General features: G+C 41.3%; 1 protein-coding gene and 1 long non-coding RNA gene across 12 annotated transcripts in view; one reads left to right on the top strand and one right to left on the bottom strand.

The window, feature by feature from the left end:
* WNK2 (WNK lysine deficient protein kinase 2) overlaps window positions 1-13,998 on the top strand; it is a 165,638-nt gene that overhangs the window by 145,210 nt on the left and 6,430 nt on the right. For 6 of the 11 annotated variants that reach the window (XM_039547229.1, XM_039547226.1, XM_039547227.1 and 3 more), the window contains exons 27-28: window positions 2,459-2,503; window positions 3,867-4,126. The exons of 2 other annotated variants lie outside the window; for them this stretch is intronic. In XM_039547229.1, the coding sequence (XP_039403163.1) occupies window positions 2,459-2,503; window positions 3,867-4,126 (305 nt within the window). Of the gene's footprint in view, window positions 1-2,458; window positions 2,504-3,866; window positions 4,127-13,998 lie in introns of those variants that run through there. 3 more of the 11 variants (XM_039547231.1, XM_039547230.1, XM_039547233.1) reach the window with 2 other exon arrangements.
* On the bottom strand, window positions 4,122-13,450 carry LOC120409343. Its single transcript, XR_005601261.1, has 4 exons — window positions 13,325-13,450; window positions 10,814-10,945; window positions 7,877-7,977; window positions 4,122-4,972 (listed from the first exon to the last, which is right to left on the bottom strand). It is a non-coding gene; the product is annotated as an uncharacterized LOC120409343 (long non-coding RNA).

Here is a 13,998-nt window from a genome sequence, read left to right as displayed (position 1 = left end):
TGTACCACGAGAATCAGACATTCAATGAAAGATCTTCCATAGACTTTGGGGAGGGTTTTCAAAAGCGCCATTGGAGCATGTGCTCTTAAATTTGGCACGTTTATGAATTCCCCCCAAAATGTAAAATACTTGAGCATCTGATGGAAAATGGTCCAACAGTTTATAAAAATTTGAGAAGTTTGATTTTTTTATTATTATTATTTATTTATTTATTTATTTTAAGCTTACAAGCTTCTTGGTAACTGTTGATGAACGAATAGGACAGTAGACTTTGTGGGTCCTGGAAAATATGATAGCTGCCTAATTTTTCAGTGATGATATCTAAAATCTGAGGAACTCCCTTCCACTTTACTGTTACCACCCTAGGGCAGGTCAGACTTCAAATCTTAATTAGTTGCATCCTGTTCATAGCTTTCCATCTCCTACACTCCTTTGCGTTTATTTTGTCACTTCTGAAATCTGAAATAGGATTTACCTTTCTAAATAAAGTGCCTGAATTTAAGTTCAGCAACTCTAGATATTACCTGAAGGTATTTTAAAAATAAACATATCAGACTGTTTCAATGCTCTGCTTCAGGTGTTATCTCAGTCAAGATCATATTTCCTGTCTTCCAAGCAATGTTCTGCAGAGGTATTGTTTGAAAAAGTTAGCCCTATTTTTGGTGATTCGCTTGCCTAATATTTTTGTTTAATAGTCTCCTTTCTTATAGACCCTTACGTGGCGGAGTAACTTTACACACTAATCAGACCGTTGAATTCAGTGAGCCTACGCATCTGCCTAGCCACTCATAGGCTGAAGTGCTTATAGCTAGGGGGTCCTAGTTGACACGGTGCACAAGTCTGTGTGTTTGTTTTGCAGGGTGTTTTTAAACTTAGTGATCTGAGCGTGTGCAGTAATCTGCTGCCTGCTTTTATATTTTCCAGGCACTAATACAAAAGTTCTTTTCACTGTGTACATTAGCTGATGGAGCCAAATGCTCTTATGTGCATTCTGCAGTATTGCAAGGTAGTTAGCAAAATGACAACCTACTTTTAGTCCCACTGAGACATTTGTAATAAGGGCTGTGACTGTAGGGTGGGGAAAGGCAGGGTAAGGTATGTCGCAGGTGTTGAAGAGCAAAAGGACAAAAAAAATCAAATGTAACCCAAACTCAGTTTCAGTTATTATTGTGTGTCCTTGTATCTGCTTTTTAAATGTAAAGAGCTGAGTACTAAAATACTGGGATTTGCTTACGTACAAATCAAGCATGACACTACCTCAGTAATGTCCTTCTGTTTATTTACAGGGTGAACAGCATCACTCAGCTGTGTGTAGAGAATAAAAATAATCTCTTTCGGATCCCTTTTTCCCTTGTCCTACCCACACCAAAACAGTTTCTCTTTTTTCTTTTTCCTCTCGTTCTAACTCTGAATTGTCTCCCTTCTCTCTGCTTCTAAGACTCATTCAGAGTCCCCATTAAACTTGGAACCAAGACCTCTGAGCTTAAACCTGGCTCTCTTCCATAGTACCATAGTGTGTTGGTGCCATGCTGCTAGGCAGAGGAACCACACTCGCTTGGGTTCTGCTGTGCCCTCTGATTTGCTCATATGTTGAAGTGCACCTAGACACCCCTGCCTAGATATGCACCCCTGGCATACCATCATGAGACTTTCTTCTCACCAAAGTCCAAAATATCTTTCCGAAAATTTTGATATTCTCATAGGGAATGATCGTCCTGCCTGGCAAGACCTTACACTCAAACAGGGTAATCTGGACGCCTGGCATCATAAGAGCATATATTCTGCTGAACTTGTAAAATGATGATGGAGAATGTAACAATAAGGCAATACTGAAAAATACACCGTATGGTTGAAAATGAGACCTCTGTTGTTGGTGTCTGGACTGTCTTTGTGCACCTTGAAAAGACATGAAAGGGAAACTAGTTTGTGGCTTTTTTTAGTTGAGAATTTTGCATTTAGACACACATCCTATTACAGAAGCAGTTAAAAAAATTGGCCTCAGACCTGCAGAACAATGTATCTTTTTGGACTGGTAAAACAAGACTTTTGGGGTTGGTTTACAGTTAGTCTTTGCAGCCAGACTAGCTTTACAAATCATTTTTGGCATCCTATCGTGAACTGAATTAACATCATTTCCTGCAGCAATAGAGTAGGAATAAAAAAAAAGCCCTATTTGGAAGCCAAGGTGATTTTTAAAAAAATCTTCAAGTTCACTGAATCTTATTCTTGGCACACAGTTATATCCTTTGAAGCTTTTGTATGGTTGCACATAAACGTAGGTTTGGGCTGCCCAATTATTTAGATTTCCTTTACTCACCTGAACTGCTGACTTTCTGTCTGCTCCTCCTTGCATAGTGACTACTTTTTGACTGCCTAAAAGTACAGAAGTTTGTCCATCAGACCTGTTGTGTTTAGTCTTGCCTAACTCTGTGTGTCTTTATATTGTTCTACCTTGTAGGGTCCACCCTGAAACGACTATGTCTAGGCAAAGATCACAGTAGTAGTAACTATCCCATTTTTGTTTCTCAGTATTTCCTTCATAGCATGGGATGTTTTATTTATTTTTGACTAAAATCTAGTTGTTTACTTAATAGCAGCTGTTGTGCCTTTGCTGACTTTAAATTAGGCTGCATATGAATTGTGAGCAGGTATCTCTTTAGTTACAGTGCATGTCCTGTGATGCTTTGGGAAGCATGCATGCTGCAAGATAATTGTGATTTTTCTATGTGTGTGATGTGAGAGAGAACTGAGTACAGTGCTTGTGTCTAACCTTCTATGTACAGTTTTTATAAAACTGCCATTTTGCTGCTGGCTGAACCTATAGCTTGATGCGACCTCATTCCTGTTAAGATGCATGAAATATTGAACACTATTTGAAGAGCTTTATCCTCAAAATACGCATCTTCTCACTGGTCCCTTTCGCAAAAGAATGAGAGCAGGAGTCACATAGAAGCCACACCAGAGGTTGAATGCATGGTCATTTAAAAGAGGATGCAGGTATTTTATGTGACTAGAGGAACATTAGTAGGTTTACTCCCAATGTACTTTATTGGCTGGAAAATTCATGTTAGCAGAAAAAGAAGACTCTGTGTTGATGTTGTTTATAAATAAATAATTTCACTCCAATTCACTGAACTTTTTGCTTGAAGAGATGGTCTTTGCTTCAAATTTTATTTTGAATATATCCAAGTGTATTTGTTAAAACTGTTTCACTTAATCTTTTCCCTGGAAATTGAAATCCGCACCTTTCGTCACTTCCCGTTCGGTGCTAATTTTGGCATAGTACTAAATTGCCAGGAAGTGGAGCTCCAGCACAGACATGGGACAAATATTTCCATAACTCTGTGTGAGAGGGAAATAGAGAGTGAAAGCTTCTGTAGCCTTTGAAGCATCACCAACTCAACAGTGTCCTCTCTTAACACTAGAAACCTGCATTATACTTTTAAGCTTATTTTTCTTGTGTGAACTCGCATAAATATTAACAGAAGTGCATATCATCTGTGCATTTCATTTTGATCTAGTAAAATCCTGATTCATAGAAGCTAATAGTAGCTGCATCAAATTGTATTCCAGCGGTAATGATCTGTGGAGATACTTTTATAAGTGGTGTTACATCAACACCACTAAATAACTTCGTCCAGGGGAAAGGTACTGCTGGGGCATGGATGATGCACAGTAACATAACTATCAATGTGGGTACAGCGACCATTTTTTGAAGCAAAGATGTTCTTTTAGAAAGGGGTGAGGACATTAAAGGACAAAAAATACCAACTTTTGAATCCTAGTGCAGGAGAAACATAAATCAAGCAGCAAAGTGGTGCACTAACAATGACGTAGCTGACCTTTCTTTGTGTGTGACTTTCTAGGATCATCTACAAACAGTCTTGTAACGTGTCCTGAGCCTCTACCACCACCAACTCTGCAGGTCCAGGTGCAAGCGAACAACAGTAACAACAAGAAAGGAACATTCACAGATGATCTTCACAAACTGGTGGATCAGTGGACAAGCAAAACTGTTGGCGCGGCACAGTCAAAACCTTCTTTAAACCAACTGAAGCAGAACCAAAAAAGGCAAGACATGGAGCCAAAGGCTAATCCCATGCAGGCACAGAATGAGACATGTGGAGTAAGTGGCGCTCCTTGAAGAACATACATTTTGCCATGTATCTGACAGCCATTGCAGAACTCATATGAGGAGGAGGACATAAATTAAAATATACTGCAATGTCCATTTCACGTCACTAAGTACTAAAATAGTTTACGGTTTTAGGTCTTCTGGAGTTAATTTTGGCAACCTATGGGCCAATATATATTTTTAAAATTAAGAACTGCTAATTAATAGTTGATAAACAGCAACACGCTGACTGGTGATCCATACATTGCTTGACTTAAACAAGGTTTTACTTTTGCTAAGATCCCTCTCCTTTTTTAATGTTAATCTTCCTCAGATAGAATGGTTGCTGGACTAGTGGCTTGGAGGTAGTATGTTGCGGGCTCTTGTTCTGCCAGATGCTTTGTGAATACTCTGTCTTGAGGAGGCGATGGGTGTCAGCTGGGTAGTTAGCTTGCCCTTACTGGTTGAGCAGTGCCGTACTAGTCACATCTACGTTACAGACACTTTTAAAACGTCACTAAGGTGACCCTGAATACAGTGAGGAGTGGAAGCACTAGCATCTCCTACCCACTAATCCTCTGTTCAGTGGCACGGCTGAATATCCTGAGATGTGCATGCATCTGTGTGCACGCACACACACTTGACTTCATGGCTGAGCTGACAGTGTTGAGAATAAGAGCTTATGCTAAATCTCTGCAGGCACAAAAATGAAGGAGAGAGACAAACAATGAATCCCAGTTACACCTCACATAAGCCCACAATTCTTCCTGGCCGACAGTGTCGTCTTCTGGACTTAATGACTCCTTGCCCAGCCTTTTTTTTGCCTTGTTTCATTTTTCAGGAGGCTGAAAATTGAGTCTAGAAGAAATAAAATAGCAATAAAGATGATGGGGGGTGGAAAAAACACTGTGGCAATTGTACAATGATCTTTTCCAATCGAAATAACTAAACGTTGATGGGGAAACGTGGCGTTTTTTAACATAAACAAATAACCAAGCAAACAAACAATAAAAAAACCACCTAGAAAAACCCTATTTAAAAAAAATGAGCATTGCAGTCATGGTGAGAGAGTCACCCCCATTGAATTAGGTGCTGCAAACACATGCTTAGGAGCTTGCTGACTTCCCTTCCTGGGACACAGTGAAAATGGGTGTCACTGCAACATGACGGCAGATTTAATGGGGAAAACAAACATACAGTACAGTGAAGCTGTTTAAAACATAACTTTTCTATTGAGTGGCCAGAGCTTCACGGGGGGGATAACCCCTCTCTACATAGTGATGATGCAGTTTTGTTGCCCAGAGTCGTAATAAATGAGCACATTGTTTCACAACAATACCATATCTGTCTGTAGATCCTGTCAGTTATTGCAAGCTAACCGTACTTTTGCTTGGTCAGTTCTTGGATGGGAGATCCCCAAAGGTGCTTCAGAAGGTGATTTGGGGGATACAGTAGCTGTCATTCTGCCCATTCCTGACCTACGCACCACGACACGGGGTTGGCAGTTGGAAAGCCGCCTTTGCTAAGACTTCAGCACAAGTGAGAGCGGTTAGTCCAGGTGTCCTGCCCAAGTTCCAGTTTGGGTAATGACAGTGGATTTTGCCTAACTCCCTTTATAAATAGCCATTGAGCCAGTCGTCTTTATTTCCTATCCTAAACTGTTCAGTGACGTATGCAGTGCTTAAGAGCTCCCATATTCCATCCCGGGTGTGGCAGAATTTTGTGGGGGAGGGGAGATGGAGGGAGATATTCCACGTATACTCTGCAATGTGTCTGGGGATATATTTCACCCTACAGTAAGGTTGTTGTCCCAGGAAGTAACAGAGATGGTTGAGTTTTTAGAAGAAACGACTTACAAGGAAAGGTTAAAATCCAAACACCCAGGACCCCATATGCCACTGTACTGATACACAGGAGCTGTAAAAGCTCCACTGCTGAGGACCAGGATTATTTCTCCAGTGTGAGCAGCCCTATGTGCTCAGCCTGGCAGGGACCCTGCTGGAGGCAGGGCCAGGGCAGGTGGCGAGTCCCCACAGCACTACAGGGATTTCTGGATGTTGCACTGGCAGAGTGGGCCACAGGCAGCCCTGGGACACTATCATTAACTAGAGCATCCTTTGATCACTCTGATTTACACTGGAGCCCACACTGGCTTCTAGAGCAGCCTTGAATCCTGCGGGTGCAAAGGTAGTTCACAGTCACCTTACCCACTCTTGCCCTTGGTTCTGCCCTATGCCACGCAGAGGCACAACTCAGAACTCCAGCCCTCGCTGGCCGAACCAGGGTGACCGATGTGATTTAAGGGGGAGATTTCCAGTGGCGCTGGGCGTTAAAATCTTCCCTGGGTCTACAGATGTTTGGATGGATTTGAAATTAAGAGAGACCAAAATGGTTTATGATGATCAGAGAGGAATAACCAGAAGAAACGAGCTGAAGCTGAGCCAAGAAACACTTAACTTGGACAACAGGAAAAATGGCCCACTGATGTCACAGTAGTAAGTGGGAGCAGGAAGTTGATTACACTTCTGTGTATGGCACTGGGGAGTCTAATCCTGGAATAGTGTGTCCAGACCTGCTGTCAGTATTTTAAAAAAGATGCTGGGAAATTGGAGAGAAAGCAGAAAAGAGCCACAAAAATTATGAGGGCTGGTAGAGAAAATGTTGTATAGGGAGAGATTTAAAAATGCTATCTGTTTAGCTTACCAAAACGAAGATTGAGTGTTGACTTGATTCCAGTGGCTAAGTACCTTCACTGGGAGAAAATATAAAGTGCTAAATGGATCTTTAACCTAGCAGAGAAAAGTATAACAAGAACCCCGGGCTGGGAGTTCAATCCAGATAAATTCATATTAGAAGGAGGCTCATGTTTTGAAGAGTGAGGATTATTAACCATTGGAACAAACTCCCAAGGAACGGATGTGGATTCTACATCTCTTGACATCCTCCGTTCAAGACTGAATGCCTTTCTTGCTTTAGTCAAACACAAGTCCATTTGGCTCAATGCATGGATAAATGGGTGAAATTCCCTAGCCTGTGATATACAGGAGATTGACTAGATGATCCAATCAAATCTCTTACAGGGAAAAAAAAAAGAGGACCAAAAAAAAAAAATAGCCACCTTGGCTAAACAGAGTAAAAGAGGCTGTTGGAAGCAAAAAGACATCTTTTAAAAATTGGAACTCAAATCCTACAAGGAAGACCAGGCCATTGCAGAGAAGCTAGATGAATTCTGTGCATCAGTCATCGATGCAGAGGACATCAGTGAGATTCCCACCCCTGAGCCATTCTTTTTAGGTGGCAAATCTGAGGAACGGTCCCAGATTGAAGTGTCCATAGAGGAGATTTGGGAACAAATTGATACATTAAACAGTAATAAGTCACCAGGACCAGATGGTATTCACCCAAGAGTTCTGAAGAACTCAAATATGAAATTGCAGAACTGCTAGCTGTGGTATGTAACCTATCACTTAAATCAGCCTCTGTACCAGATGACTGGAGGATACCTAATGTGATACCAATTTTTTTAAAAAGGTTCCAGAGGGAATTCTGGCAACTACAGGCCGGTAAGTGTAACTTTATTACCAGGCAAATTGGTTGAAACTATAGTGAAGAACAGAATTATAAGACACATAAATGAACACGATTAGTTAGGGAAGTCAACACAGCATTTGTAAAGGGAAATCTTGTCTCACCAATCTATTAAAATTCTTTGAGGGGGTCAACAAACACATGATCAAGGGTGATACAGTGGATATAGTGTACCTGGACTTTCAGAAAGCCTTTGGTAAGACTCCTCACCAAAGGCTGTTAAGCAAACTAAGCAGTCATATGATAAGGGGGAAGGTCCTCTCATGGATCCAGACCTAGTTAAAAAAACAGGAAACAAAGAGTAGGAGTAAATGGTCAGTTTTCACATTGAAGAGAGGTATGTAGCGGTGTCCCCCAAGGATCTGTACTGGGACCAGCACTGTTCAACATATTCATAAATGATCTGAAAAAAAGGTGTAAACAGTGAGGTGGCAAAGTTTGCAGATGATGCAAAATTACTCAAGATAGTAGACTGAAGAACTACAAAAAAATCTCACAAAACTGGGTGATTGAATTTCATCTGCCATTTTGTTGCCCAATGTTGATAAATGCAAAGAAATGCACATTGGAAAACATAATCCCAACTATACATAAAAATGATGGGGTCTAAATTAGCTGTTACCACTCAAGAAAGAGATATTGGAGTCACTGGATAGTTCTCTGGAAACATCTGTTCAATGTGCAGCAGCAGTCAAAAACGCTAACAGAATGTTAGGAAGCAATAGGAAACGGATAAGAGAAAATATCAAAATGTTACAATATAAAACCATAGTACACCCACACCTTGAATACTGCATGCAATTCTGGCCATCTCATCTCAAAAAAGATACATTATAAACAGTAAACAGAAGGGCCACACAAATGATTAAGGATATGAAACAACTTCCATATGAGGAGAGATTAAAAAAACTGGGACTGTTCTGCTTGGAAAAGAGATGACTAAGGGTCTATAGGATTAAGGTCTATAAAATCATGAATAGTGTGGAAAAAATGAATAAGGAAGTGTTATTTACTCCTTCACATAACACAAGATCCCGTGGTCACCCAATGAACTTAATAGGCAGCATGTTTAAAACAAGCAAAAGGAAGTACTTCACACAACACACAGTCAACCTGTGGAACTCATTGCCAGGCAATGTGAAGGCCAAAAATATAACTGGGTTCAAAAAAGAAATATATATATATTTATGGAAGATAGGTCCATCAGTGGCTATTAGCCAAGATGGTCAGAGACACAACCCCATTACAGGGGTGTCCCTAACCCTCTGACTGCCAGATGCTGAGACTGGACAACAGGAGGTGGATCTCTTGATTATTGCCTGTTCATTCCCTCTGAAGCATCTGGCACTGATCACCGTCAGAGACAGGATACTGGGCTAGATGAGCTATTGGTCTGGCCCAGTATGGCCATTTTTAGGTTCTAAAGACATCTGTGGCAGTCCTACCACCGGAGTCAGTCTAGTATTTATTTAACTGGGCAAAGCAATCATGATGTAACATTGGGACAAACTTGCATTGGCAGAGGATAGACTAGATGGGCTAGAAAGTCTCTTCCATCTAAATCTGTACATCTTCATTGTGCCTGTTTTCTGTTCAGAACCTCCATTAATGTTAATAGGAGTTGCACACATGAAGCCAGAGCTCAGCCTATAACATGGTCAGCAAACTCTGTATTTTTTCCTGAGAGAACATTTCTGTTGCCCTGAAGGTCCTTTTATTGCCATAGGCAAATGGTTTGCTGTGTGAGTACAAGATATTACAGGTAACTTTTTAAAGCGAGAGCTGCTCTTTTAAGGGGAAGTCAACTAACAGCTCTTTGAAATGTTGGTGGATGTGCTTGACAAATTGCATACAGATGTACAGTGTTTTTCTCATTCTTAATTTCCCTCTCTCCATAGTTGGAAGCATAGTAGACAATACATGAGACTGGGCTGGCAAAGGAGGACTTTAACTTTCCCTTCCAGGGGGAAAAGGAATAGCTTTCTGTTTTGTTCCTATTAAAATGAAAATTCCTACAGTAAACCACACCATGTTGCCTGGCACTTTGAGTCTGCTATGAAATATAGTCACTACCCTTTACCCTTTTTTTTAGAAAAACACCTTCCAGTTTTCAGTAGTGGTATGGAACACTCAAACACTGGTAGAGTGTCTTCATCTGAGCTTTCATGTGACTTACTCCCTTTCAGACAGGAAATGTGCATGAAAACTGATCATTCAACAGTATATGTAGAAATGTAAAGGGAGATAATCAGTAGGTATTGATGTCAAACCATCTAATAAGAAAATTTTTACTACTGCTAATCCATGCTGGACAAGTACTGAAATAACCATCTCTTGTAGGTAAGAAAAACATAGGAAATGCAGCAAGTAACGTAAAAACTGCCTTATGTATAAAGTCCATTGAATGTTCTTTGGATAACTGTATTACCTGAAGATGACAGGGGACCAAGGGATTCATTAACTAGGGGCTTTCCTTCCTGCCACTACGTGAGCTCTAAATGCTTATAAAAGAAACACCCACAAAGGAAAGCTGTGAGCAGAAAAAAATGTCGGTGATGTGATTGCTCTATAAAAGGTGCAGCCTCATTTCTGTCACTGGCATGTGATGTGTCATAAAGCTTGTCTGTTACCAAAACTTCCTACATCTGTTTGAGCTTTGTTTTAGCTAGTTGACTGTCTAGGAAGCAAGAATTCTGAAGTAGGCATAGGGGCAAGGACAGGGAAGGGAGATTGTCAGCATTTGTTTTGCTGTGTTCTGTATCGGTTGGCTTGGAAGAATAATGGAACTGTAATTAAATCTGTGCTTGAACAGAATCCACTACTCACTATCCTCCCCCGTCTGTCCGACTGGCTTTCCCTACATCTCACTTGTCTAGATGCCAAGTAAGTGGGCATTGACAGGACCATCTGATGCCAGTCCTCAATTGTTTCATACCCCTTGGTATTTTGATCTCTTGTCTAATAACAGGAGGAAAGAGGAGTCTGTGTGTGGAGTGACATCCCAGTTCTACTCATCTTAGCCACCAGCACTAGCCATATCCTGTTTGGTGGTGGTTATACTAGATTATTACAGTTAGTAGTATATCTACATATGACCGCAATCATACTCACCCCACCAAGTTTGGTTGAAGTAAAAATCTTCTCGGGCTGCACTGAGAGAACTGACCAGACTTAATCTCTCTCAAATAGGGTATATACACCAATCTCTCACACACTAGGTGTGACTGACGCATTAGACCTAGCCTGGCAAGAAAAGACAAGAGGCAAAAGAGGTGGGGCAGAAAAAAAGACAACGGTTTCCTGCTTCCCGCCACTTGTCTCCATTTTGTTTGTTTTACTGTTGTTCGTGTGTTGATGTACTTGGTAAGTTAATGTTTAGGAGTATACCGGGCACAGGAGAGGAGAGCAGTGGAGAAGAGGAAGGATGGCAGTAAAAGGCCAAGGAAGGATCTGAAGGGGAAGGAGGTGATCACCGCGGTGCTCAGGAGTGTGACTGTTCTTCCTGGTGTAAGCGGGAGTGTGGAAAAGCCACGGGAGAGACCTAGGGGTTCTGGGCCGGGGGGGCTGATGATGGAAACCATGTATTTGGTGTTTGTGTTACTACTTCAAGCCAGGGAGTGTGGCAACACCCCAGTTCCCACACCACCGGAGAGACCAGAGGTTTATAAAGGTCAGAAGAGTTGGGAAGGTGTAGTACACAAAGGGGGAGGGGGTATGTGGAAGGAAGGGTTGAGATGTGGCAGGAGTGGAGCTGTACACAGCCTTGAGGTGTAGCTAGACAGGAAGTGATTGAGGGGATTAGAGCAGTGGGATGCTGGCAGAGCCGACACACCAGGAAAGGAAGATCTGTTTAGCTGTAGCGTTGTGAGTGGATTGCAGTTGTGAGTGGTGGGGAAGATGGCGAGAGGAGGAGCTTCCATTACTCCATTTGAGAGAACCAGGGCATGCCATGTTCCAGCAGAATGGGTGGACTTTGGATGGAAGCCTGCATCAGTTTTTTCCCTCTGTTCTCTACGGCTTGGTTGCATTGGCCGTGTGGGTTTCTTAAGGTTTGTGCTATGTTCACTTCAGCTACTGCATGTCAGGTAGCTTTATGTATCATATAGACATGTCGTCTGTGTTAATTCTGTTTCATTATGCATTGTTTGCGTAGTTATGAATGTGGTTAAAGTAAGATAAGTACAGTGTATGTGATGGGGAAGGATTATCAAGGGAGGAAGAAAGAAAAATGACTTGCTCACCTCCTTCCCTCTCAATCACATTTTATTCATAAATGCTTTTTAGCATGTCTAAAAACTTCATTAAGGGCTTGTCTATATGAGCCACTCAGGAAAATTAATCTTAGCCAACTAAAGGTGTGAATTTAAAGTGAATTAATTAAACTGCATTAAACCCCTGTGTGGACATTCTTGTTCGGAATTGAAGTGTCCTTAATTCAGTTTAGCATAATTCACTTCTTTCTAAATTTCTCTGCCAGGGAAGTTATTTGTATCACATGTGACTTTAGATGCAATTTTGCAACGCATCTGGTGGAGCCATTCATTGTGAGAACTATGTGTTTGTATATCCAGCATGGTTATGCCCAGACTAGCTTAATAATCAAAATGTCTAGAACAAAAAGCAGAAAGAAACATAAAATGAAGCCGATAGGGAAACACTGTGAATTATGTAAAATCCGTTCAGAATAGGATTAGCCATGTGATTCTGTACCACTGACCACTTGTCATGGTACGGTGTATAAGAATCAGACAGAAAGTAAAGATACAGCTCTACTTCTTTCTCATCCCAGAGAACCTAGCTTTTTCGGAAACATTGTCAATGAGCTAGGAGGCAAAACTCAAAAATATTCTTCAAAGACTGTTATGGTTCTCACTCACACATTCTCACACTTCTTAACCGAATGAATGAAACACAAAGTTCTTGTATTTGTACCATTTGCACCAGGACACCAGCATCTGATAGTCCTACGCCTCCCAAGACAACTTCAGTATAAAATATGTGATCCATGCCAACCAGAAGTATTTCAAGGTATGTTTCAGATGCTCGTATCAGGAAATGCTATTACAAATAAAAAGACTCCCTGTAATTACACAGTGCCTTCTGTTTTAGCATCACACACTCATCATTGCTGAGCAATGCATATCCAGGAGTCATCAGGACACGGTAAAAATGAGCCTGCATCAGAACTTCCATCCAAATGAGTAACTGGCACTAATGGATGTAGCCAGCTTTGCTGACAATAAATTAGCCAACAGAATAGGACATCTGGTCCAGCAAGTATCTAATGATTTGAAAATGGCTTCTATCAGCATGGAGTTGGCCATCTCAGGAGGTGAGGGGAGAAATAGTGACATAATTCAGCCTCAGCTGTGAATCCAACTCTGAAATTGACACTGGAACGATAAGTTATGGGGTCCTCCAACTCTTATTTGGAACTATTGGTGTATGTTTACAGTTCACTGGGTGGCTTACCTGATAAAACCCCAGCAGTGCCTTGCACACTTGAGGCTCAAGACATAGCATCAGTGGGAATACCTGCCTGGTCCTCAGACAGATTTAATGAAATACCCAGCTGATCCTCAGACTGCATGAAATACCCAGCTGACCTGTTTACAGCCTTACCTTTCCTCATGACACAGATATTCAAGCTGCTGGTCAGTATTTGGACAAGAATTTCAGATTTGGCCAGGTTTTGCCTTGAACTTTATGCACTAAGTGAGCGCAGAGAATGAAAGTCCATGGCTTCACTGATTCTAGAATCACTTGCTCCACTCCACAGCATGGTTCTGAAGGCCCTGGCAGGGGTGTGGGTTGTGACATCACACTCAGAAGATGCTGAGAGATGCAAGAGTACTGCTGAAAACATTTGAGGATTATCGATGAAGATATTCTTTCAAGGTTCAGCTGGAGAATCACAAAAAAGGTTGCTGAAAAATAGTTTGACAGTCAACCTCCTATACATGGAGAAAGAGGCAATAGCTGGAGTGCAGCCATAATAAAGTGTTCATTTGGTCATTTTCTGGCAGGATGCACGAAGTCAGGGGTTGGCAACCTTTCAGAAGCGGTGCGCCGAGTCTTAATTTATTCACTCTAATTTAAGGTTTCGCATGCCGGTAATACATTTTAACATTTTTAGAAGGTCTCTTTCTATAAGTCTATAATATATAACTGAACTATTGTTGTATGTAAAGTAAATAAGGTTTTTAAAATGTTTAAGAAGCTTCATTTAAAATTAAATTAAAATGCAGAGTCCCCCGGACCGGTGGCCAGGACCCGGGCAATGTGAGTGTCACTGA

Source organism: Mauremys reevesii, linkage group 7 (genome assembly GCF_016161935.1).
Source record: "Mauremys reevesii isolate NIE-2019 linkage group 7, ASM1616193v1, whole genome shotgun sequence".
Taxonomy (NCBI): Eukaryota; Metazoa; Chordata; order Testudines; family Geoemydidae; genus Mauremys; species Mauremys reevesii.
The sequence above is the reverse complement of the archived record's forward strand: the minus strand, read 5'-3'. Positions and strand labels throughout refer to the sequence as shown.